Here is a 23,431-nt window from a genome sequence, read left to right on the forward strand (position 1 = left end):
CTCTAGAATGAGAGGGTGGAAGAAGCCTTCTTGGCTGGAGTTACGCTTATGTCCAGGGTGAATTAGAGCAGTATAACGCCTTTTAATTCAATCTTGACTTCTTAGATGAGGCAACTGCTCTGAAAGTCTTCAATACATGAAGGATTTCCCAAAGCCACGGCATCCCAAACAATATTGAGCAAGTGATTTTGACTTTGTCTTTCACATCCTTTATTCTCTAGAACAAGCCTTACCCTGCTGGTGTTATGCGAACCTGGTAAATCAACGGATTGGGCTAACACGCAGCCGGAGACCAAAACAAATCCTAGGTTCTACTCGAGAATTACCAGACTATCTCAATCTCCTCGAGGTCCAGGTACACAAGTACAAGTATGCCTTGATAATCCTATTCTCTCTAGGGAGGTAAGTGAGGGACATTGCTAACACCTCAACTGCTCTATAAACAGGCAGGTAGAAAATCACAATTGCTTGCCTGTTTGATTAGTGGAGGGATATGCAAGATGTCACTGTCTTCACATTGCTTCATATGCATGAATGCATGGGATTAAAGACTTCCAAGCACTGATTTTCACGCTAATGCATGAGACAAGAGTGTTTAGCAAACAACCACGATACTTCCTGCATGCCTGAATAAGGCATCTAATTGAATCAAGCTGGGATTGAACACCCGTCTAATTGTCTTGAACTTGAGGTGGTACAGTCTTGTATTGCCCAATATATTCAAATCTGGACTGCATATATCACCATATAGCAGGAGGAACACATCCATAAATTACAACCAATGTTCATTGATGAGCTTTGTCTATTCCCAGGAACAGGATGTTTTGTCATGACCAGGCAAGAGACGCACTTTGGATCACATACATCTGCATTGAACTAGATGAGAAATAGCCACATTACCATCTATGCAAACAAGGATTGTAAGGAAGGGTCCGATTATTGGACAATGAATTTTGAATTTAGTTTACCCTGCATCCAAGCAAGCTCTTTCATGTGGCTAGGTTTCAGTAGCCCTCAGTTCCTCACCTACTCTGTTGTTGAACGGTCAGTCCAACTTGAATCAAGTTTGACGATCTAACATTCAAAAGACACATTTGGATTGTCAGGCAATAATCAAAATCTCATCCGCTCACTGATATCTTGAACTGGGTTCCAGTGAAACCTACGTGCAGACGCTCAAGAACATTCATATGTGATAGTGGAGGAAGCCAAGTCCCATTTGGCGAGTGCTTCAGTCTTCTGCAAACGCCTAAAGAAGTCTCAACCATGGAAGATTGCAGAAAAATCGAGGATTTACCCATTTCTGACCACTCTCGAGCTATTTGCTACTTATTTAGAGTAACTATTTTGTGGTTAACCAGCCTATAAGCACCAGTGGATATGGTGGCTGGTCGTCAAGTTAGTACTGATAACACAGACAAAGAACTGGGGATTAGTTCATCGTAATGGGTAAGAGAAAGGAACGCAAAGGCAAACTTTCGAGAATGCTTGAAAATTATCGGCAAGCAAGGGAGATTGATCGACTTGATTGTCCTCTAAGAAATTGTGTATGATCTGTCAACTTTGTCTTTCCTTGGTATCTAAACCTTAAGTTCTGGTGAGTACAGCACTTGCTTGGTACATTAGCTTCTTGGAAAATGAGAGATTGGATCAATTAACTTAAAGGCAAACATACTTATTGTAAGGTCAAATGAGATCAAGAGAAATGGCAAAAAGATATTCAAGCTGGCGATGTATCCAGGTAGATCAGTAAACAAAATAGGATGGGAAGTATGATCTATCACATTCACGAAATGATTGATCCACCCACAGCAATTGATCCTTGCTCCAACCTTATCGGAGAAGGTTCAGGCCTTCTTGATTTGTTTAGACAAGGCTGTAAGCTCCAGCAAGGGCAAGCCAGTAGACTGGTAGTAGTAAGATGCACAGACTGGCAGCGATTTCGATCCACATTCGGGTAAACACACCCACACTTGCAGCATTTGGTACCTGTCAACCATGAGTCGCATCAACAAAGACCCGAGTACTATTTATGCTTTGCGCTCAGTCGTTTGATTGTTGTAGTGATCAACATCAGATCTTTTCCCACAAACTATTGCAACAGTTTCGAAGGCCCCTAGATTGCGAAAACGGCACACTTCGGCCTGCTAGATGGGTGCCACATCGGCCACCCGCAATCTATGGACTGGTTTATATCGCAAGCATGGTTTTAGCGTGTCAATAATGTGATGTATGAGCGACCAAATATTGAATCTTTTGGGCCTGTGCAATGTTTAATAGAGAAAGAAAGGAGAATGTGACAGATCTGACAGCGACGACAGTCGCGTATTCTGTCCAGGAAACATTAATATGCAGCACCGTTTCCATCATCGAGCTGACTCTGGTGATTCCAAATACTTGCAGCCACCTTGCTCGTTCTTCAACGGTTCTTTCATCCAAGCCCTCGTTTCTTTCCTTTATCGCTTTTGCAGAACATTCGGCCAGATCGCTCGTCATGCCACTCGATCAGGTATCCGACAATGGCACTCCAGGCGACTTTCAACATCCAAATCAGAATCTGCGTCGGTCTATTATCATTGCTCTGTACTTCGCCTTCATCCTGTCCACTGCTGCAGTTGCGTTGCGCTTGGTGGCGAGAAAGATCAATGGGACGAGGCTGTACCTCGATGATTATCTGATTCTCGTGGCCTTGGTGAGATCCTCCGAGTCAGAAAGATTTTCCACCAGGATGCTGATCATCGCAAAGTTATTCAAATATGGATGCTCGATCGGAGTGACCATTCGTGAGTTGTCCACGTTCTTCTGAGAGTTCGTCTACTGACCAAATGCAGTCCTGTTTAATGGCTTAGGGTCACATATAAACATGATTCCCCAGAAGAATCTAGAAGTTTACTTCAAGGTAAGTACGCGATTTTAGGTTTGCCCAAGGACAAGGGCTGACCTGGCCAGATTGGATGGTCCAACTCCTTTGTGTACACTGGATGCATCCTCTTCATCAAACTGTCCATTCTCGCCTTATACAAACGGCTTTTCTCCATTCCTCGTATGATTATCGCCGCCAATGCTATCGCGGCGTTTGTCATCCTCTGGGCTCTAGCTGTATTCATGGTCGGTGCCTTGCTGTGTTTGCCGGTCCAGAAGTTTTGGAACCCTTCGATCGAGGGATCGTGTATTGACTCTGCCAAATTCTACTACGGACAGCAAATTCCGAACATTTTAACAGACTTGATCATTCTCATTATGCCATTGAAGGTTGTATGGGCCCTGCCAATCTCGAAGACGCAGAGATTTCTGCTTTCCGGGGTGTTCATCGTTGGCGGACTGTACGTTGCGTGTCCACCTATATTGTGCCTCGGTCACTAACCACACACCCAGGACACTGATCTTTGATATTGTACGATTGGTCGCTATGATTGAATTCACGAAGGCTGGACCGGATATTACCTGTAAGTGGTAATTTGTGCGCTGTCTTGCTCTTACATTTAACCATTTATCTGCGCAGACAATCAAATCCCTGTCGCCGTCTGGACGTGCATCGAAGCGGCGGTAGGCATCACAGCAGCGTGTCTTCCCAACTTGAGACCCTTATTCAAAGTCGCCCACCGACAATTCTGGGCTAAACTCGGATCGTCGCGGCCCCAGTCCAAAGAGGAGAATTTCAGAAGGTCCCACGGGCTGTCGGAAGCCACTACTCTCTACGCCTATGCCACTCAGACTCAGTACAGTCATCACACTGAATGCACTAAAGCATAGTGTTTACTCCTCCTTTTGTCCTCTTCGTCATTCCCTTGCGGTTTATTTCACTTACCGAGAAAAGCGGTACTCGCCCTTCGTTCACTTCCCCTTCGCTTCATTGATATATACTTTTGCAAATGATCGTGTACAAACTATGCCAGTTTGCTGTCAATTGATAGATGAGTTAATTTCAAGATAGTATACATATAAAAAAAAAGGAATACCCATCAATTCGAAGGATGGGAGTCCAAAGCGATGCAGAGCAATCACCGCAGGATATCCGGCATGCCGATACCAGCTCCGGCCTAACCAGATTCATGCCTAACAAGCAGATGACCCCCGTTGTACTTTTTACATCAAAGGATTGTGCCAATATAGCTCTCTCCAATTTCGTCATATAATGACCTATTCATGAAACATGCATATCAATTCTATCCATGTTTCAAGACCTACGTCATCCCGATGTCACTCCTCCAGCCATTCCTATATATGCCACAACAGCAATTCTCCTTGACCTTCCTCTATCTCCGAACAATACTACAATCAAAGCAACTACACAATCGGATCACCATGACCGGAAAAAAGATCCTCATCGTCCTCAGCGACGCCCACTCCTTTCCCCTAAAGAAAACCTCCGGCTCGGACGCCGGCAAAACAGTCGAACAACCATCCGGCTTCTTCCTCATGGAACTCGCCAAACCTCTACAAAAACTCCTCGACGCCGGCTACGAAGTAACCTTCGCCTCACCCAAGGGCCAGGAACCCGCCCCGGACCCAAACAGCGAATCCCTCCTCGCCTTCGCAGGCAACTTCTACGAACGCCGACGCGAGAACGAGCTCATCGACCGCATGAAGCGGGAGAATGGCTTCAGCCGGCCCCGGCCGCTCGGCTCCATCAGCGACGAGGAGCTGGATTCCTTCGCGGGGGTGTTCATACCCGGGGGACATGCGCCGCTCAAGGATCTGGGTGGCGATAAGGAGGTGGGTCGGGTGCTGCGGCATTTCCACGCGAAGAGGAAGCCTACCGCGGCCATCTGTCATGGCCCGTTTGCGTTTCTGAGTACGAAGCAGGTCGGGGATGGGTCGTTTATATATAAGGGGTATAAGATCACGTGCTGGAGCGATGCGGAGGAGAAGGTCATGGAGACGATGTTCGGTGGGGAGATTGAGAAGGTGGAGTCGGCTCTGCGCAACGAGGGGGCCGAGATGATTGAGGGGGCCAAGGAGAAGGCTGGGAGTATCACTGTTGACCGTGAGTTGGTGACGGGTGCGAATCCGGTGGCGGCGAATGCGTTGGGGGATCAGTTTGTGAAGATGCTGAGTGTTCATTGAGTTTATGTACTTGTATTTCCAGGTCGGCCGAGACTAGACTTTTTCAATTTGATGCTGAAACCGTTCTTTCGATAGCCCCTGGCTTTGAATGTAGCTTGGGAACGGAAATGACATCGGAATGTGGCCATCCCTGTTTCTATTTTTGTTCTCTTTCTTATCTTATCCATATCTTATTATCTATCTTATCGATAAGCCATTTGCGGGCACCAATCACGTTTCTCTTTTGGCTGTGCAATCGGTGATTTCTTTGCAGGACAGAGTCGCTTGTGCACGTCATTTAATTCCTGAATTGGCGTGCGATCTCAAAAAAAGGTCAATAAACATAATGTAAAGACATACTGTCCTGCTTTCGACTGTAAAGGCTCTATATTTCCGTTCAAGGCTGACGAACAGAGCGAATGCGGAAGAATGCAGCCGTCAACAATGTCGCAGATTAGCCGAGATAATGCAGTCAACCACTTCGTTATCGAACTCTTAAAGTACATTTAACCATGGGCTTTCCTGTTGTTGGAGAGTAAAAGAGAGCTTATGCAAGCTGCTATTGGGTTTCCTGAACAGCAACCATATCTGATACCCAAGAGAGTTCAGAATGCATTTCTCGACAAACAGCTTAGTTCTATACATGATCACCTCAGCGTCATGTATAGCAGCGTCCCCTCTGTATATCCAACATTCTCGAAGAAAAGGTCTGAGCACAAGCACATGGAAACCGTCAGCATTCGTAAACCCAAATACCGACAAGGTCACAACACCACATATCCTTGAGCTTACGAAGATCAACAACAAGGGTAACGCCCGCAGCGCAGTCGACCTCAACAGTCAAATTCGGACCGGATCTGCAAACCTAGTCTCCCTGGCTGAAGGAGGCGGTTTCGCGACATCCATCACGATCGGCAATCAGACATTCGAGGTGGTCATCGACACAGGGTCTAGCGATTTATGGGTCGTACGAGACGGTTTCTCATGCGTCAACCCTGAAAGTAGTGCGGAGGTCGCGCAGTCAGCGTGTGCATTCGGGCCGACATACTCACCTGATAGCACATTCCATCAAATCGACGGCGAGTATCTGGATATCAAGTACGCAGACGGGGAGATTCTCTCCGGCGTCATCGGCACCGAGAATGTAACATTAGCCGGCATCACGGTCAACCAGACTATCGGCCTGGTGGATTACGCGGGTTGGTATGGCGATGGTGTCACGTCGGGTTTGATGGGTCTCGCGTACCCTTCTCTGTGGGTTCATCGGTCTTATTGTTGCGATTGTCGACTGACGGCGGGTACAGCGCGAACGCCTACACGATGGATTATAAGCAACCGACCCTCTACAACCCCGTTTTCGCAACCATGTACGAGCATGGCCTCATTGATCCCGTCTTTAGCATGGTTATGAACCGCAATGCATCCAATGCAACGGCAGCCGGTTACCTGACTCTGGGTGGATTGCCGCCCATCGACATCAAGGGGAATTTCAGCACCACGCCTATCCTGATCACGAACATCAAAGGCTATCCGAAGACTTATGATTTCTACACTGTCAATATTGAAGGAGCTATAGTAGGCAACCGGAGCTTACCAGAGGCTGGTGGGAATATTCAATATCTTGTAAGGATGGACCGTTCCTGGACCTGAGCCTGCCTAACAGTCTACAGGTCGACTCAGGCACGACTCTCAACTACTACCCAAACTCTATAGCGGACGCCATCAATGCAGCATTTAGTCCCTCCGCGGTATACGACAACAACGAGGGAGCGTATGTTGTGGATTGTAACGCGAAACCGCCAGTCCATGGTGTCACAATTGGGGGTTCGACATTCTACATCAATCCAATGGATATGATACTACCAGGCGGAACGGATAACAAGGGGAACAAGATCTGCATTAGCGGGATCAATGCTGGAGGAGATGCTGGGCAGGGTATATTTGTCCTGGGAGGCACGTTTTTGAGAAATGTGGTGGCGGTGTTTGACGTTGGGGCTGCAGAGATGCGATTTGCGTTGAATGCCTGATCATTGGGGAGAACCGTATATAGAATTTGTAGATATAGACTGTTCTTAAACTGACTAGTCCATCATATTGTTCGACATGGTCGCATGGTCTGATGATGGTTTCGCCCTCTACCCTCTACCCCTAATTGCTATATCTAACTTGCTCGGCCTGTTCCAGGCCGGAACAGAGATATATGGGCTCTAGTAATCATCCCACATGCTGCACAGTAGCCGAGCCAATCTTAACAGTCTCCCCCGTTGACTCCCTTTGCTTCATCTGTCGCTGCAGTTCCTCATCCTCGTGCTGGATATACTTCAACGGCCGGCCGGTCGAGATCGCATCCGGGTCTCCCGTCACGATCAGCGGTGGATTCGAACGGTAGTATGCGTCGAGGTCCTCGAGCGTTCGGTTCGCTGGAGATTGTCAGCGCTTTCTGATGATTGCCTTCGAATTACACTCACCGGTCTCCGGGTACAGGTAGTAGATAATTGGAAGAGAAACCGCATTGGTGATTGTCCACACGATCCAGAATTTCCACCCGATGTTCTGTATCCCGATAGGTGTGATCTCGACAATGACAAAATTTGTGATCCTGTGGATTGTGAATACCGAGACACACTGATGAAACAGAGGATAGGTGACATACCAGTTCGTCGCCGACGAGACAGCCGCACCCTTTGTCCGCATAGGAAGAGAATTGATCTCCGTCGGATAAAGCCAAGGAACACCCAGCATGCCGATTCCAAACGCAATGTAATACAGAAAGAAAAATGCCACTGAAGCGGTACCATAGCTTGCGTCATTCTCAGCAAATCGGAGGAGGACAGTGATAATCAGGAAACATGCAAACTGGCCAAAGGTCGACATCAGCATAAGGCCCCTTCGACCGAACCGCTCCACCATGACGACTGCCACACAGGCGAACACAAAGTACGATGTCGCGTTGCATGCACTGAGGAGACGTGACATGCTGTTTGACAAGCCGACAGAGTTGATGAGCACCAGAGGTAGGTAGTAGGACATGATATTGATCCCTGTGCATATTAGCCGCCATTCATCTATGTGAGGGGTCCCATACCCTGGAATTGCTGTAGCGCCTGCGTTCCCGCACCAAGAAGCATTCGCCGCAATGTCTTGGTGTCATTTGTCTTTTGGCGGCGGAGTAATAAATTAGTCCAGGATACGGCATTTTCGCGCTCATAGTTGATACTGTATTCGATCTCATTGTACTGGGTGACAATGTACGGATCATCGGCTGGCTTGGCCTCGATGCGGGAGATTACATCGAGGGCTTGCTCATTGTGGCCGTGCGAGAGAAGCCATCTAGAATGCATTAGCCCTGGACCATCCGGGTGAATTCGCAACAACCAACCTCGGAGACTCGGGAAGCCATGGTACAGTCGCGTAGAGGACGAATATGAAGAAAAACTGCAACGCGATGGGCAGTCTCCATGCGAGCGCACCACCTCGGAAAGAAAGCCCGTAATTGATCCAATTGACCAGCGCAAAGCCAGAAACATTGAGTGCCATTTCCAGGATGACCAGTTTTCCTCTCCATTTGACGGTGGCAGTTTCGGTTTGCCATACGGGGGCTGTGGAGGTGTTGATTCCGTTGCCGATACTGCATGCTTTCAGCCGCTGTGCCATTATATGTAGGTCGAATGATGGTCTACTCACCCTAGAATAACTCGACCGACGAACATCTGCGCTAGGCTGTAGGAACTGGCTTGAAGGATGGTGCCCACTGCCATTATGGTTGTTCCCACAAGAATGGACTTCTTCCGACCGAGCCTTTCAGACACGATGAATGCTAAAATCGAGCCGAGAAAGCAGCCGACGTCGTAGATGGCTGTAACAGTCGATAGGGTTTTCGTCTTGGTTGGCCCAACAAGATCATGGACGACTAGAAAGTCCTCTGTGACAACGACTCCGCCTAAGAAGACTTTATTAGCCCATTGGTTTTATGGAATGGATCGTGTACATACTAAACACTCCCTGGTCATAGCCGAACAATGTCATATCGGTAGCACAGGCAATCTGCTGAAATCTTAATATTGCACTAATTGTAAATTCTCCTCGATTACTCACCGTGATCCAGAAGGTGAGCCATCCTCCAGTGAGCCCAAAGTAGGGCGTTTTATGGGGCTTTGGAGTTGACATATTCAATTATACTGCGTTGAGCTGCGCGAGAGTTTACTTAAAACACCTCGATGACCATGTCGGCAGATGGATATGGCACGCTTATATACTACCGCAGCAAGGACAAAGAGCAAGCGATCTGCACATCTGAGACCCACAGTGCAGGTTTCGCGGGGTGAAGTTGGGGTAACATCTTGTGGCAGCATCTTAGCCGAATATGGACATGGAAACAAGGCTGCCCGGCGTATCTGTCGTTCAAGAGGAGTCTTTTAAGACGATTTAGTCTTCCAGTTCCACAGCACGATGCTGTGGGACGATCCCAACTTACAGAAGACTATGATTGACGACGGTGTGTAGACCTATCTCAGGTCCTCCTAGATTGTGAAATGTATTGATTTGTAAGGTGAGCTACTTGCCTCTATCCGGATTGCGTAACAGTCATCTTTACCTGGCTTGTTAAGGTCACACTGCCGGCTCTGGTCAAGCCTTTGATTATGGGTCAACCTGAACCACCGTTTGCCTGCCATACTGCGAGCTAAATCAACATGATCACTCATAGAAAACATCTCTATTCCATGAATAACCAATTTTGTCCTTCGGAATAAGCCCGACGTGCGGAGACCCCAGGATCTCCCTTCTCCAGTTTCCCCGGTCCTGGCGTTACCAGATCCGGTAGTGGAATGACATTCGGAACACACTTTAGCCTAATTTCCATACCAAACGGAGTACTCCAATACTGCATTTACTGTGCCGTCTAGCCGTCCGATAGTATTGACCTGAATCAAGCTTACGATGTTCGTGCTAATCGGAAAAACTCCGATGGTTCGCTGCTTGTGATTCACCAAGATCTCAGACCACCTTATATGTTCCTCTGGACTTATATTCTCAACTGGCTGAATCCCCCGACCATAGAAACATCGATATCAGGGGATACAATCATCGAATAACTTCACTATGCCACATACCAGCCATCTCGCGTGGAAAGAAGCCCGCTCTAAATCCCAAGTTTACTCAAACCTCGACACCATACCATCAAACCTCCCCAACTCCACCCCTAGCACCCACAAAATCCACAACCCCCAGCGCCAAAAACTCCCAGAAACCCTCCACGCTCATGCGCCGCCCGCGCAGGAGGAGATTCGCACCCAAAGCACTGGAAAGAGCCAGTCGAACCGGCACAGAGACATGCAGCCACTGGTTTTCTTCAATGGGCATGTACGAGCTCAGGAAATACGGCAGCATCAGGGCACATGCTGAGACGCCGAAGAGGGCATTGGTGTCTGCGATTCCACGGGTAGAAGGCGCTGATACGAAGGCTTTGCTTCCAGTGACTGGTTTCAAGGGTGAATTGCGAAACAGCGAGACGTAGAGGCCCAGCCCTAAGACGGTGATGCTAGTAAGCAGCACATGGGGTGGAAGGTTGACCGGCCGGAAGTGAACATTGATATTGAGGGTTCATGTCCCGTACAGAGCTATCTATATGTCTCACCAAGATATGACTGACATAACGTGGGTTTCTATTCAAACACGTACCGCGAAGCAAGATTCGTATAGGGGACGAGGCCCTAGGTGGTGATAGTGACGATTCAACATACGGCAAACCCGGCGAAGGAAGTATGCGTACAAGGCGGGATAGTCACATGCTGCGCTGTTTCCGAACCATGATGATATTTCTGCCTTCTCGCAGTAAATAGTTACATATACTTATTCGATCTGCGCAGACGGAAGGCTTCGCTTGTACACTAGACGCCAGGAATGGCCATGTCGCATAGCTCCGCCACGGCGCCAAGACCTTCCCGATTAGGAAACCAGTCTCCCATTGGTTGGACGGTGATATGTGAGGATATTGTCAATTCGAGGCATCAGTGGACTCGGATTTAGATCAAAATCCGCTCGTAGGAACGTCGCTGCGCCCGTAAACGCCGACTACATGAGACCAGACAACTGAGGGGCAGAGGTATAAAACCCCGCCGTGGCCTTGCGCAGAGACAGGAGCAAATAACAACATCATCCTTTCATTCTGACTATCATCACTTGTGTCACAATCCTCAATACCAACGATCTACGCGTCATGGCTTCCGCAGCTCAAACTCAACGCCGCAATCTCCCTCTTCTGGCTACCACCGAGATCTGCTCTGGTCGTACCTACATCGTAACTGGTGCAAACACAGGCCTAGGGTTTGAGGCAGCCAAGCACTTGGTCAGTCTCGAAGCTGCAAAGGTCATCCTTGCTGTACGCAACATCGGCGCCGGTGAGAAGGCCAAGAAGGAAATTGAGGAGTCAACAGGAAAAACTGGTATTGCTGAGGTCTGGTTGCTGGATCTGGCAAATTATGAATCCGTCAAGGCATTTGCACGCAAGGCGACTACTGAGCTCGATAGGATCGATGCGGTGATCGAAAACGCGGCCGTGGCGGTGCCAGAGCGCGTCCTTGCTGAAGGTCACGCTCTGTCTGTCACTGTTAATGTGCTCAGCACGTTCCTTCTTGCTGTGCTTATCTTGCCAAAGATGAGGGAAACTGCGCAGCGATATGGAACCGTACCGCATCTGACCCTCGTGACCAGCCGGGTTGGATTCGATGCCAAAGATTTCTGGGATAAGATCAAGGATGATCCGGTGAAGAAGATGGATGGAGAGGACATTCCACCGCTGCACACGTAAGTTTTCACCAGGCGCCGATACCGTCCTTGAGCTGCTGTTGAAGTCAAGAGATAGGTACCCGCTCTCCAAGGTTCTGACAACCATGGCACTACGCTGTCTTGCCACTCTGATTCCAGTGGATCGAGGTGTAGTGATGAATCTGGTCTGTCCGGGACTCTGCAAGACCGAGCTCAGCCGCAACGCACCAGCACAATTCCGGGAGGACCTCGCCAAGCGCCTCGCAGAATACGGACGGACCGCTGAGGATGGTAGCCGCACCCTTCTTCACGGAGCTGTGGCGGGTAAAGAAAGTCATGGATGCTTGCTTCATTCCTGTGAGATTGGAGAGTAAGTCAAAGTATCCTCCTGTGACCTGGGTAGTGGTGCTGATAGATATGTGCTTTCAGAAACGTGGTGCCAAGTTGGGTGACAGATGAGGAAGGAAAGAAATGGCAAAAGCACAGCTGGGAAATTGTTGCTAAAGAGCTGGACTCCATTGAGCCTGGATGCGTGGGAAAGGTCTTGAATTGACGAACTCACCTGCACAACTGTGATCGCGGCGGCTTCTTCGAGATGTGAAGTTCACTTTTTCACAATTAGTTTGTGCCAGACTGAGGCCGCGTTGGGGCTTGAATAGTAGGTCCTAGTGACGTTGAAGCCGGCTCAGCATATTCTTTATTTGATCTATGCCAGAGGGCTTTTCCAGCTGAATCGTGCACTGTGTTGACCCAAGGGTATTTTTCAAGTATCTCCCGAACGTGTTCCCATGTCCCCAATTTCAGAGTATCCATAGTCTCAATCAACCTCGAAATCCACATAGGATGTGCCCCCAGCTGGGATGATGACGCAGCTCCTATACAGAGCATCCAGAGTAACATTTCCTGAATATCTAGTGCATTTTCCGAAAGATTTTGAGCGGCATTGAGAAGTGAATTTGAGAGAAGAGCATTGTGAGCAATGCGACGGTCGAGTCCCGGCAAGAATGTAACCAAAAATGCAGTGAGGCCTAGATGGATTGTGTTCTCAATTGCGCATTTGGGACGGCACCCACCCAAGGGGTACAGATTCCCCAAACGATACCCCAGGACGAGCAGGTCACTGTGAAAGGTGCAGGAATTCAGCTTGGGTCCGACTCCGTTCGTTGCGTCATTGAGTCTTGAGGCAAGGGATGCCACATTATTGAAGAGGTCCTGAAGATCGTCAGGCAGTTTTCTCGACAAAGGGGACCGACAGGATTTGCTGATACGTGCGCGATCCTGTCGCTTAGGGTCCCCGTAGAGATCGTTCATCATCTCATTTTCCTTGATGGCGTCCTGCAGGCTAAATAGCGTTGATGAACCCAGCTGCAGAGAGTACTCAAGATCAGTACTGCAATGGTCAGCATGGTTTGGAAATATATAGTACTTCCGCTGAAGATTCATACCGCAACATTTTCTGGACAAGTATATGATGGCTCTTCAAAAGCTGCAAGACCCCGCCTTGTAGCTGAGCCATTCTCTGTAAACCTTGAATGTGGACCAATCCTCGTCGATATTGGTCCTGATGTCTCTCGTACTGAGCCATGCTTACTATGACCGCCATGGTCGTATCGCTGATCGCTTCCTGACGGGAAAGTCGTTGATTGATCAAGCGGAATGTGTGGGATATGTGACTCATCGCTTGCAGGATACCCTCTTGCTTGGTGACGAGGTTGTTGAGGCACAGTATTGACGTTGCCACGGTGCAATGAAAGCCTCCGTGGAGCTGTCAGCCTGGTGTATTACCATCTGATGACTCTCAACCAGCTGAACTCACAGGCTTCATCGATAAACATGTACCGCACCCATACTGAGGAAGCGTGACCAGTCAAGTCAAGGGCTTTGTTCAGCTGAGGCGCATGTCGTGTGGCGCATAGGAAGTCAACGACTGCAGGTTTGGAATTAGATCAGCAGCGCAATTTATGCAATATTGAGTGAAGAAGATTACTATATACCTTTCTTCACAAGCGCCCTCGATTCCCCAAACAGTGGCGCTGGAAAAACCAGCCCATCACCTATCGGCCGTTCAATCTGAGAACTTTCTTTCGCCAGGCCGGGTGCCTTTTCTACTATCTTGGGGGGATGAAATGAAGATATAGTGGTCCTTGACGCGTGTTTCCTCGATGGTCGCACGATTGTTTTGCCTTTATTTTCCCCCATGGCCGCATGGCGCCGGATCTGCTTTCGAGTGGCTGGATCGATGCTGAGTTTGTTGTCGATAAACTCAAAGGACATTCTGACCTCGTAGGATATGGTATAGGGATACAGCGTGCTTTAAGCAATGAAGAAGGAGTAGTGAAAGATCGTATGAGGATTTGGTGATTTCCTGTCGAGGTGAGATTGAGCTGTCGGACTTAACGGAGCTAATCGGCCAGAGGGGAGTGCTCTTGTCACCTTTAAAGCCAACGATGCTTACACACGACTCGCGAAAATCATTTGTTTTCATCCAGAAAGTAAGAAGATCTGTCTTAAATTGACGAGTGGCTCAGAAGCAACTGGAGTGAGTAGGATTTCTGGACCTGGGAGTGGACTCCGCCATCTAAAGCTCGTGGCTTGCTTGTTCGGTTGAGCGCTGGGTAGCCTCTGCGACATGGCGACATCTTAGCAGTTATCAAGTCTTCAGTTCGCTTTGAATTTATCTATTCCTTTCTTCAAGGGTAGACTGACTCGTTGTCATGCCAGAATGCGCTGGCACTACGAAGGTTCCATCGTCAGGTTGGGCGATTGGATCTCGTATACCCTGTTTCTAATGCAACCCCATTCTGACCCTATGACTCATGCAGCGTATAAGCCATACTCACCTGCTCACCAGGCGATGCAAAACTTCTGTTATTTGAAGCTCACTGCAAACATGAGTAACATCGCGCTTGTTCCCCGGGAGTTTCCCACCGAGAAAGAACTGGACAAAATCGTCGACCGGTACAGACATCTCCGCTTAGCAGGCCTCAAACAAGACCCAAAGGCCTTTACAGCCAATTACGAGACTGAAGCGCAGTTCCCGTACGAAAAGTGGTTGTCCCGGATTCAGAACCCAAAGGCACGAACTTTCATCGCTTTGGACCAGGGTGAGAGGGTGAATTCGTCGCACGATGCGTTGACGGCCCTTTTGTCGAGGGAATGGCTGGGGACTGTGACCATTGGAGGACCGAAATTCGTGTCTAGCAGCGAAATTGATATCGAAGCGCCGTGGAAGGTATTTACGGAAAGCGATCGGTATGCGGCACCACCAGTGGATGATAGAGACGCCGTCGCGGTGTATATGATTGCTGGCATGTTTGTGCTTCCAGCGTCGAGAGGGAGGGGGAATGGTCGTCGACTTGTTGAGGAAACTGTCAAATATACTCGGGGTGCTTCTCCTGCTACAGAGCGAACTCTACTGGTCCTACTGGTCGAAGCAGAAAATGAAGCTGCAAGGAAACTCTACGAAAGATGCGGGTTTCGGAAGTGCAGCGAGAGAGTGGAATTGAGTGATCATCAGACGGTTGGGATGATTCTAGAACTCGAGCATAATACAACCCAGTCAATTGTAGATGTAAAATGCATTGCGATGCTTTTAAGTTGCAATTCGATGGCCAATTTGTGTTCTGTCGGAAATGCTCCTGCCTGATATTTGGACAGAATCGTGATTCAGAGCTTCATAGTTTTGCCATGCATCTTCAGTGATAATTTTTGAACAATGGTAAATTCATTCTTGTTTTCTTTATGTTTCCATTGTCTACCTGTTCTACCTAAACTCCGGTCATCATCGGGTTACGTCTCCACTGTAGGTCCTGGGGGTTATTGCGGTTGCCTGCCAGCTGCCCCCTCCTTTAGTTTTCTTTATCTTTGTCTCACTGGCCTCATGACATCCACTTCTTTCCGACTCTCAGTACCTATTGACTTCTTTGCATTCCATCGACAGCAAAGATGGTCTCGGAGGACTCAGAAACCCCTTTCTGGGGTCCAAGTACTGCAAATTCCAAGTCAGTACCTAGCCCCGTGTGCGGACAGCTTTCTTGCAAGTATTGTTAGCTAATTAACTGCTCAAAGCTTTTGCGAGGAGGTAGCTATGAATGATCGTACATTTTATTCTATTTCACCCAGCTGATTATTTGCTTGATCTGGTGTAGGACTACATGGTAACTAGATACGTTGCGGAATTCATCAATAGTTTGACCAATGTGGTATACAGTAAGCGATGTCTTCTGTTTTGGTTAAGACAACAATCCTCCTAAAAGAAGATTCAGTAATCTACGCCTTCTATGGACTCTACCAGCTGCGGCAGAAACCAAATGCTGGTTTCCTTCGCACCGTCCCCTACTGGGGGTTAATGGCAGTGGGAGTTTGCTCCGCTGTATACCACGTCAGCCTCAAGTACCACACCCAGATGTGTAGGTTTCCATTATCATTTCCTTACTTTACCACTGATGGCTTCCTGGCTTACACTATCCACCAGGGGACGACCTCTCCATGCTCTTCACCACAACCCCCGTTCTTCACCGGGTCATGACCGCCGATGCCAACCCCAGGGTCGGGATTGTAACGGGCATAGTCCTGGGGTCAAGCCTTCTCGCCCTAATAATTTACCATGTAAAGACGGATGAGTTACTCCTGCACGCTGTGTTCTTTGTTGGCTCCGTAACCACCATCGGAATTTATACCATGCGATTGATCAACGCTCGCACACTGGCGGGCTCAGAGGCTCGGAGGCAGATCTGGGGCATGGTACGGTTCGGCGCTGGTAATATAGGTCACCTTACTCCAAATTGGCGACTTTACTAACTTCATCGTCAAGTCATATTCAATCTGGGGTACTGGCTCTGGCTGGTTGATGGGTGGGTGTGCTCGTACCTGAAAAGCATGCGGGAGACGGTGGGTCTACCCTGGGCTTTTCTGTTGGAGCTGCATGGATGGTATGTACTAGTATTCTTACTATTTTTGTCCTCTTTTCTTTTCCTGGACGATAAGACTGATTCCGGAATCGGCAGGTGGCACATCTGCACGGGAATTGGCGCCTATATCTTCATCGCGGTCATCGATCATCTTGTATCCGGAGAGGATCACAGAAATATCCCCGGATCCCTGGCCTGGCCTGCTCCGTGGGCTGCTCAATCTGTGTTCGCGGGAAGAGGGTCTGACGAGAAACAAGAGTGAGCATATAACTATAGAACACTGGCCGTGGCGAGCTTAGGGCATTTTTCACTGTCTCTTCTTCGCTTTTCCATCCCGAGCATCTATCTATCCTTTCGCCCAGCTCCTATCAATCATCGAGCGTATAAATACCCGAATTCTTTTTTTTTTTTTTTTTCTTTTTTATTTCAGGGACATATACCCCGAGAAAGTATCGAGTCAACTACTGCTGAGAACTCACCCCCAATTTAGCCTGCAGTCCATGTCCTTGATGAGCCCGCCGTGTTGATTAATGCTGCACTCCTTCGGGAGTGTCATAATCTTTAGCGGCAGGTGTACGTGGCATGAAAGTGGCCAACAAGGCGACAGAAAAAGACCTGTTGTTGGATTATCCACAGTTATTAAACATGCATCAACTCTTAACAGCAATCAAGCCATGGCATTATCTGCTAGTCTAATAACCTGTGCTACCAATCGAATCTCATAGCGCCTAGCTTATGGTGAGGGGAGTGAGACCAACTATATCAGAATGCCCAATCAAGTTCCCCCATGGAAGGGCGCACTCCAGGCGCCTTGGCTGAGGCTGAGATTGACCAATATCACAGTGACATATTTATTGAGCTTAACTGATCTGGTCTTAAGTGATTGTAAGCTTACTCGCCACTTGTCGAGTGATCTGAGCCATGGACTTGCAATTCCCAATGGACCAATTTTCATCCACGAAGAGAACCATGATCTCCATCGGCACCCATCGCCTCTACCTCTCCATCAACGGTCCACCCCGCCGCGACCCCCCAGATCCTATCGTAGTGTTCATTGCCGGCGCCGGCGACGTCGCATCGTCTTACTGCGCCGTCCAACGGCTTGTCGCGTCCTTCTCCCCGCTTCTTCTTTACGACCGCTCCGGTCTCGGTCGCAGCGAAAGCAATCCAACCGCTCCAATCCCAACGGCGACGTCAGCAGCCAAAGAGTTACACACCCTTCTCACCACCGCAAATATCCCTCCACCACTTATCCTGGCCGCTCACTCCTATGGCGGGATCATCGCCCGAGAATATCTCCATCTCTACTCGAGCGATGTCACGGGAATGGTCCTCATGGACGCATCAACCGAACGGAACCTCGAGTTATTCCAGAACCCGGATTTAGACCTTAATGCTATGGTAGGCGACATGAAGTTTGCTGAGGTCACGGGGCTGCGTGCTGCCGCTCAGCTCTCGCGGGAAGAATGGAGGGTGAGAGCGATGGACATTGCGCGGGGAATGGCTACTTCGCAGGCTGAGGCGATGGCGCGGGAGGAGGTTTGCCAGGCGCTTCGTGAGAAGGAGCAGTTCAAGAAGCAGGCGCTGGGGGGTCGGCCTTTAAGCGTGATTCGGTGTAATGGGTTGATGGAATACAGGAGAATCTATGAGAAGGGTGTCGAGGCTGGGAATGGGACAGAGGCTCAGCGAGCGGCATTCCGTGAGCTACTGGAGAAGTGGGACGGGATGGATCGTGAGATGCAGGAGGAGCAGTTGGAACTGTCTAGACGGAGTAGGATGGTTCATTTGCCGGACTGTGGGCATAATGTGCATTTGATCCGACCCGAGGCTGTTGCAGAGGAGATTCGATGGGTAAGGGAGCAGATCTTAGGTCAGAAGATAGACTCTGCTCTTTGATCTGAATCATTGCCTGCAAGAATCGCACTCACTTTGACTGATATGTGCCATAACTTATTGCCTTAAACAGCGTCCGACCCAACTGACAATGCGCGGCCCAACCTCATCCCCCTGCAGCCCTATCGACAAACAGTAACTAATATGGTTATGGCCAGTCAATACCTCAAACCTAGGTCGCCGGTTCATCTTGCTCTCAAAAGCCTCCAAGAACTTCATATTTCCCTTTACACACTCTTCAAAGTCCCACTCCCCAACCGTCACAAACAACTCCGGCAACGGCGTATCCTCGTTGACCTTCCCCTCAAACATTCCAAGTGCAGAGTGCGCCTGGATCTTGTCCGTGTCGTTCGTCCCACAGTACTCTTCCATACTTTCCCGCCTTCTGTCAAGTGAAAGATCATACCACAACGCCGCGCTTTGGAGAAGGATCCCCCGAGGCATTGCACCCTCCTCCCGCAAGCGTCCAGAAAACAGCGCCATACCCACATGGGCCCCGCCAGCGCTCTGGCCAATGGCGAAAATGCTCTCCTTATCACCATGGTAACATCCAATATTCCCCTTGATCCATTTCAAGGCGGATACAATATCCTCCCGCCCGTCCGGGAATCGAGCTTCGGGTAGGAGACGGTATGTCCCGAGGATCCCAATCATGTTGCTGGATGCGAAGAATTTGGCTGTCCACACTGATCAGCTGCGCTCTAGCCACAGCGTGCGTGGGAAGTGATGTACCAATATTAGCATGCATATGAGGCGTGATATCATTGTCTCCGGCTCGAAACGCGCCGCCGTGGAAGTACACAACGACGGGTAGCTGTGCATCTCCTTGGTGATCGAGCGGGCAGTAGATCTATCTTCGTCAGCGAGGTTCAATTGTGAAAGATGCAATGTTCCAACAGACGTCAAGTCGATGTCTCTCGTGCTCCCCGTACTTCACGCGGTTCTCACGGTACCGAGGTTCATCCGGGTCTGGCAACGCGGCATGACACGATTCGAAGAATGCCTCGAAGTCCGAGTTTATGGCTGGATTCCAATTGTTGCCGTACCCGGAGATGAATGTCTGAATGTCGCGAGCCAGTGGCATGATGAGATGTCAGTGTGTTGATGTTTGAACCAGAAGAAGCATCTGGTGTCAAAGGGGCACAGCTTTTCTGGAACAAGGGCGTGGGGATGCGGGGAAGGAACAGAACCCTAAGTTTTGGACTTTTGGCTAGAAAACACCACAGTCAAGCTCATTTTCCAGCAGACAATCAGACTTGAAATCTCATGTTCGACAGGATTCACAGGAAACAATAATTAAGAAGAGTAGTGCATAATTAGTGTGATATTACTGAGCTTTTCAAGTCTTACAGCTCATAAATAGACTATTGAGATTGCTTAAGATTAGGATTAAGGGAAAAACCTAGTGAATGCATGAATAGGTTATTAAGAGCAACAAAAATTGCTTCTACTCTTCTGCTCCATAAGATAATGAGATATAATACCTCTGTATCTATGACTTTCAAATCTTAATAATGCATAAACTAATTCTGAATTATTATTAGCACCCCCTAAATAAAATAGAATTAAGCTTTAGACCTTTCAAAATAAGGTTAGGGCAGACCTGAATGACAAAGTACGGAGTAGGATCATCATATTTAATTTCTGTCAGAAAGCTAGCCGGATACGCCATTACCGCGTCCGCGAGATGCCGAGTTCAGCGAACTGACATGTGCGAGGAGGTGGGGGTGGAATTGGTCTATCTGCCGCCCTATTCGCTGGACCTGAACCCAATTGAAGAGTTTTTCGCCGAGCTCAAACCCCTTATCAAATGTAGTTGGTGCAAAGGAAGAGACGGCCAGAGCTTTCTGCAAGATATTAGCCTCTTCAACTGAGTGATTCTGGCGAGACCCGTGGTCAGGTGCCCAGGTGAAAAGAGCGGTGTGGTTGTCACATGATGTAATAGGATTTCTTGCCCCTTGGCTGCATGGTGCTATCAGCTCTGCTCCACCATCGATAAATGTCAAGTTGGGGGTGGCTTCTGGGCCTTGGGGAGTTGGGGTACCACCGTCCGCCGTACCAGAAAGCATTGGAATCAGGGGAAGATGAAAACGGGCCATGAAAAGAATGAAAGGGAACTTGATTAAAACTAGACGACTGATACCATGGACGGCGACTGATAGCGGCCACCGAAAAATGCTTATCACAATTTGTCGTGGGGTCACCCACTCACCCTACGCTCAGTCAGCACGCGGTGGCAAGCCTAGGTACCTTAGGCTTCCCGGATCTGGAATCCAACCATCTCTTTCCAGCCAGCGGCTACCCATATCTACGGAGTACGTACGTCATAATTTATTTCCAAAGTGGTAGAAAATTTAGATATCTGAGTTGCCACCTTATTCATCTATTCTACCCCTAAACACTAATTAAGGTAGTGATGGATGCGACGCAGGAACAGGAGTAGCTTAGGAGATGAGATATCCAGGTGAGGGTAGCAGGCAGCCCTGTAAATAGGGGCGCTGTGACACATTATTTAAGGGTCATATGTGAGGGACTGAGGGCAGCCCTAAATAGCAGAATTCTAGATGCTGCCGAGACAGAGCTCTAGGGCCTTAGAAAGGTGGCAAAGAAATCGAGGCCTGAACGAAGAGGCGTAGAGGCTAAACTTGAAAAGGAATTTCGCAAATTTTCTGACCGATTTTTCAGCATTCTCCACTGTTAATGCCCCTATGATAACTTGATAAGAGTCGATTGAGCGATTACTAAGATTATTCATCATTCTCCACCGCTGTTCCCATATATAACAGATGACGCCCCCTTAGTTACTACTCAGTTACTCGACTTGTCCGATCACAATGGCACCCCTCAAGCTCAACAGCAAGAACCTGTCGCAAATTTCGGCGGCAGGCGAGGCGCAGGTCAAGGTCCCAACCTACCAGCGCGATGGCGCCGTCAAGGAGGGCATCGTCCACGTCGGCGTCGGTGGCTTCCACCGGGCTCACCTGGCCGTCTATGTCGACCAGTTGATGCAGAAGCATCATGTTACTGACTACGCAATTTGCGGTGTTGGCTTGCAGCCCTTCGACGCCGCCATGCGCGACGTCTTGGCATCACAGGACCACCTCTATACCGTCATCGAGCGTTCGGCCAAGGGCAGCTTTGCCCACGTTGTTGGCAGCATCAACTCCTACCTCTTTGCCCCTGATGATCGCGAGGCCGTCATTGCCAAGATGGCGCACCCTGATACACACATTGTGTCGCTCACCATCACCGAGAGCGGTTACTACTACAACGAGAACACACACGAGCTGCAAAGTGAGCACCCCGACATTCAGTTCGACCTCGACCCGGCCAACGAGAAGGCACCGCGCACCACTTTCGGCTTCCTCTACGCCGCCCTGGCACGGCGCCACCAGCAAGGACTCAAGCCCTTCACTGTCATGTCGTGCGACAACATGCAGAAGAACGGCTCCATTACGCGGCACATGCTCGAATCATTCGCGCGCCTGCGCAACCCCGAGGTGGCGAAGTGGATTGCCGAGCAAGGCGCCTTCCCCAACGCCATGGTCGACCGCATCACACCTCAGACATCCGCCGCCGACAAGACGGCCCTGGCAGACAACTTTGGCATCGAGGACGCATGGCCAGTCGTCACGGAGCCCTTCATGCAGTGGGTTATCGAGGACCAGTTCTCCGACGGCCGCCCACCATTTGAGAAGGTCGGTGTCCAGGTTGTCAAGGATGTCCACGCCGTTGAGCAGTTCGAGAAGCACAAGCTCCGCCTGCTCAACGGCAGCCACTCGGCCCTGGGCTACCCAGGTCAGCTGGCAGGCTTCAAATACGTCCACGAGGTCATGGAGAACCCGCTGTTCCGCAAGTTCGTGTGGCAGATGATGCAGGAGGAGGTGAAGCCGCTCTTGCCCGAGATTCCGGGCGTCGACATTGACGAGTATTGCAACACGCTCATCGAGCGCTTCTCCAACCCAACAATCATGGACCAGCTGCCCCGCATCTGCCTCAACGCTTCCGGCAAGATTCCACAGTTCATCATGCCGTCGATCGCCGAAGCGATTTGGGTGACCGGCCCGTTCCGCCGCCTGTGCTTCGTCGCGGCCGCCTGGTTCCGTTACGTCAACGGCGTCGACGACAGCGGCAAGACGTTCGAGGTCGCCGACCCGATGCGCGAGGAGCTCCAGGCCAAGGCTCGCGCAGGAGGCACCAACCCGGCCGAGCTGCTCAGCATCAAAAACCTGTTCGGTGACGACTTGCGCAGCGACAAGAGGTTCCTCCAGGAGATCACCAGAGCTATGAATGACATTGCCCGGGACGGCATCATGAAGACGCTTCCCAAGTACATTGACTGATCGCCGCGACTACGATTGGCTTGGCGAAAAAGGTACACCTGCGTCTGCGAGCGATTTTTACATTTATTTTGCATGCGTCATGAGCGAGTGATTTCACTAGAAAAGCACATAGAGATAGATGATGATAGACCAAAATCCCTAATTCTTACTTCATTGCATGTCCTCACATTCAGGCGGGTCTGGAGAATCTTGGCAGAATCCGTTCTTTGATGAATTCGGCCTTGGGTTGGGGAACTTGGGGGGCAACATACATGACCAATCATCTTATGAGCTTTTATCACAATGTCTGGGGTGGGGTTGCACCTGTAAATACATGCTGACTAAGAGAGATATCCTGTTGGATAACGTAATCCACAAGCGAGCGGGCCACCCAAGCGAGCGGGCCACCTCACGCGTTTCAGACGCGGTCACAATACTCAACCAATTCAAACCACCACCATGTCTCCAAAACAACATCAAAAATCAAAAAATTCA

General features: G+C 49.4%; 9 protein-coding genes across 9 annotated transcripts; 7 read left to right on the plus strand and 2 right to left on the minus strand.

The window, feature by feature from the left end:
* Positions 1–2,494: 2,494 nt before the first annotated feature.
* On the plus strand, positions 2,495–3,753 carry CDV56_106819 (putative integral membrane protein Pth11-like; the record flags this gene model as incomplete). Its single annotated transcript, XM_026760438.1, has 5 exons — positions 2,495–2,783; positions 2,832–2,899; positions 2,950–3,323; positions 3,376–3,446; positions 3,503–3,753. 5 exons carry the CDS (start codon positions 2,495–2,497, stop codon positions 3,751–3,753), a joined length of 1,053 nt encoding a protein of 350 aa, XP_026613782.1.
* A 552-nt stretch (positions 3,754–4,305) lies between these two features.
* Positions 4,306–5,067, plus strand: CDV56_106918 (type 1 glutamine amidotransferase domain-containing protein; the record flags this gene model as incomplete). The annotated part of the gene is made up of 1 exon (XM_026760537.1): positions 4,306–5,067. One exon carries the CDS (start codon positions 4,306–4,308, stop codon positions 5,065–5,067), a length of 762 nt encoding a protein of 253 aa, XP_026613783.1.
* Positions 5,068–5,656: 589 nt separating this feature from the next.
* On the plus strand, positions 5,657–7,073 carry CDV56_106990 (pepsin-like aspartic protease; the record flags this gene model as incomplete). The annotated part of the gene is made up of 3 exons (XM_026760609.1): positions 5,657–6,300; positions 6,351–6,669; positions 6,717–7,073. The coding sequence occupies 3 exons, from the start codon at positions 5,657–5,659 to the stop codon at positions 7,071–7,073; spliced, it is 1,320 nt and encodes a 439-aa protein (XP_026613784.1).
* Positions 7,074–7,260: 187 nt separating this feature from the next.
* On the minus strand, positions 7,261–9,213 carry CDV56_107069 (putative MFS sugar transporte; the record flags this gene model as incomplete). Its single annotated transcript, XM_026760688.1, has 8 exons — positions 7,261–7,466; positions 7,515–7,645; positions 7,700–8,087; positions 8,132–8,376; positions 8,426–8,674; positions 8,731–8,986; positions 9,039–9,090; positions 9,142–9,213. The coding sequence occupies 8 exons, from the start codon at positions 9,211–9,213 to the stop codon at positions 7,261–7,263; spliced, it is 1,599 nt and encodes a 532-aa protein (XP_026613785.1).
* A 2,050-nt stretch (positions 9,214–11,263) lies between these two features.
* On the plus strand, positions 11,264–12,364 carry CDV56_107257 (putative short-chain dehydrogenase/reductase family protein; the record flags this gene model as incomplete). The annotated part of the gene is made up of 3 exons (XM_026760876.1): positions 11,264–11,850; positions 11,909–12,181; positions 12,241–12,364. The coding sequence occupies 3 exons, from the start codon at positions 11,264–11,266 to the stop codon at positions 12,362–12,364; spliced, it is 984 nt and encodes a 327-aa protein (XP_026613786.1).
* A 65-nt stretch (positions 12,365–12,429) lies between these two features.
* CDV56_107306 (uncharacterized protein) lies at positions 12,430–14,085 on the minus strand (the record flags this gene model as incomplete). The annotated part of the gene is made up of 4 exons (XM_026760925.1): positions 12,430–13,201; positions 13,257–13,566; positions 13,628–13,738; positions 13,806–14,085. 4 exons carry the CDS (start codon positions 14,083–14,085, stop codon positions 12,430–12,432), a joined length of 1,473 nt encoding a protein of 490 aa, XP_026613787.1.
* A 616-nt stretch (positions 14,086–14,701) lies between these two features.
* CDV56_107416 (uncharacterized protein) lies at positions 14,702–16,983 on the plus strand (the record flags this gene model as incomplete). Its single annotated transcript, XM_026761035.1, has 6 exons — positions 14,702–15,376; positions 15,960–16,020; positions 16,077–16,220; positions 16,286–16,570; positions 16,625–16,742; positions 16,818–16,983. 6 exons carry the CDS (start codon positions 14,702–14,704, stop codon positions 16,981–16,983), a joined length of 1,449 nt encoding a protein of 482 aa, XP_026613788.1.
* Positions 16,984–17,690: 707 nt separating this feature from the next.
* Positions 17,691–18,617, plus strand: CDV56_107552 (alpha/beta fold hydrolase; the record flags this gene model as incomplete). The annotated part of the gene is made up of 1 exon (XM_026761171.1): positions 17,691–18,617. One exon carries the CDS (start codon positions 17,691–17,693, stop codon positions 18,615–18,617), a length of 927 nt encoding a protein of 308 aa, XP_026613789.1.
* A 2,831-nt stretch (positions 18,618–21,448) lies between these two features.
* CDV56_107704 (mannitol dehydrogenase family protein) lies at positions 21,449–22,957 on the plus strand (the record flags this gene model as incomplete). Its single annotated transcript, XM_026761323.1, has 1 exon — positions 21,449–22,957. One exon carries the CDS (start codon positions 21,449–21,451, stop codon positions 22,955–22,957), a length of 1,509 nt encoding a protein of 502 aa, XP_026613790.1.
* Positions 22,958–23,431: the final 474 nt, after the last annotated feature.

Source organism: Aspergillus thermomutatus (genome assembly GCF_002237265.1).
Source record: "Aspergillus thermomutatus strain HMR AF 39 chromosome Unknown NODE_116, whole genome shotgun sequence".
In the NCBI taxonomy this organism is placed as follows: domain Eukaryota; kingdom Fungi; phylum Ascomycota; class Eurotiomycetes; order Eurotiales; family Aspergillaceae; genus Aspergillus; species Aspergillus thermomutatus.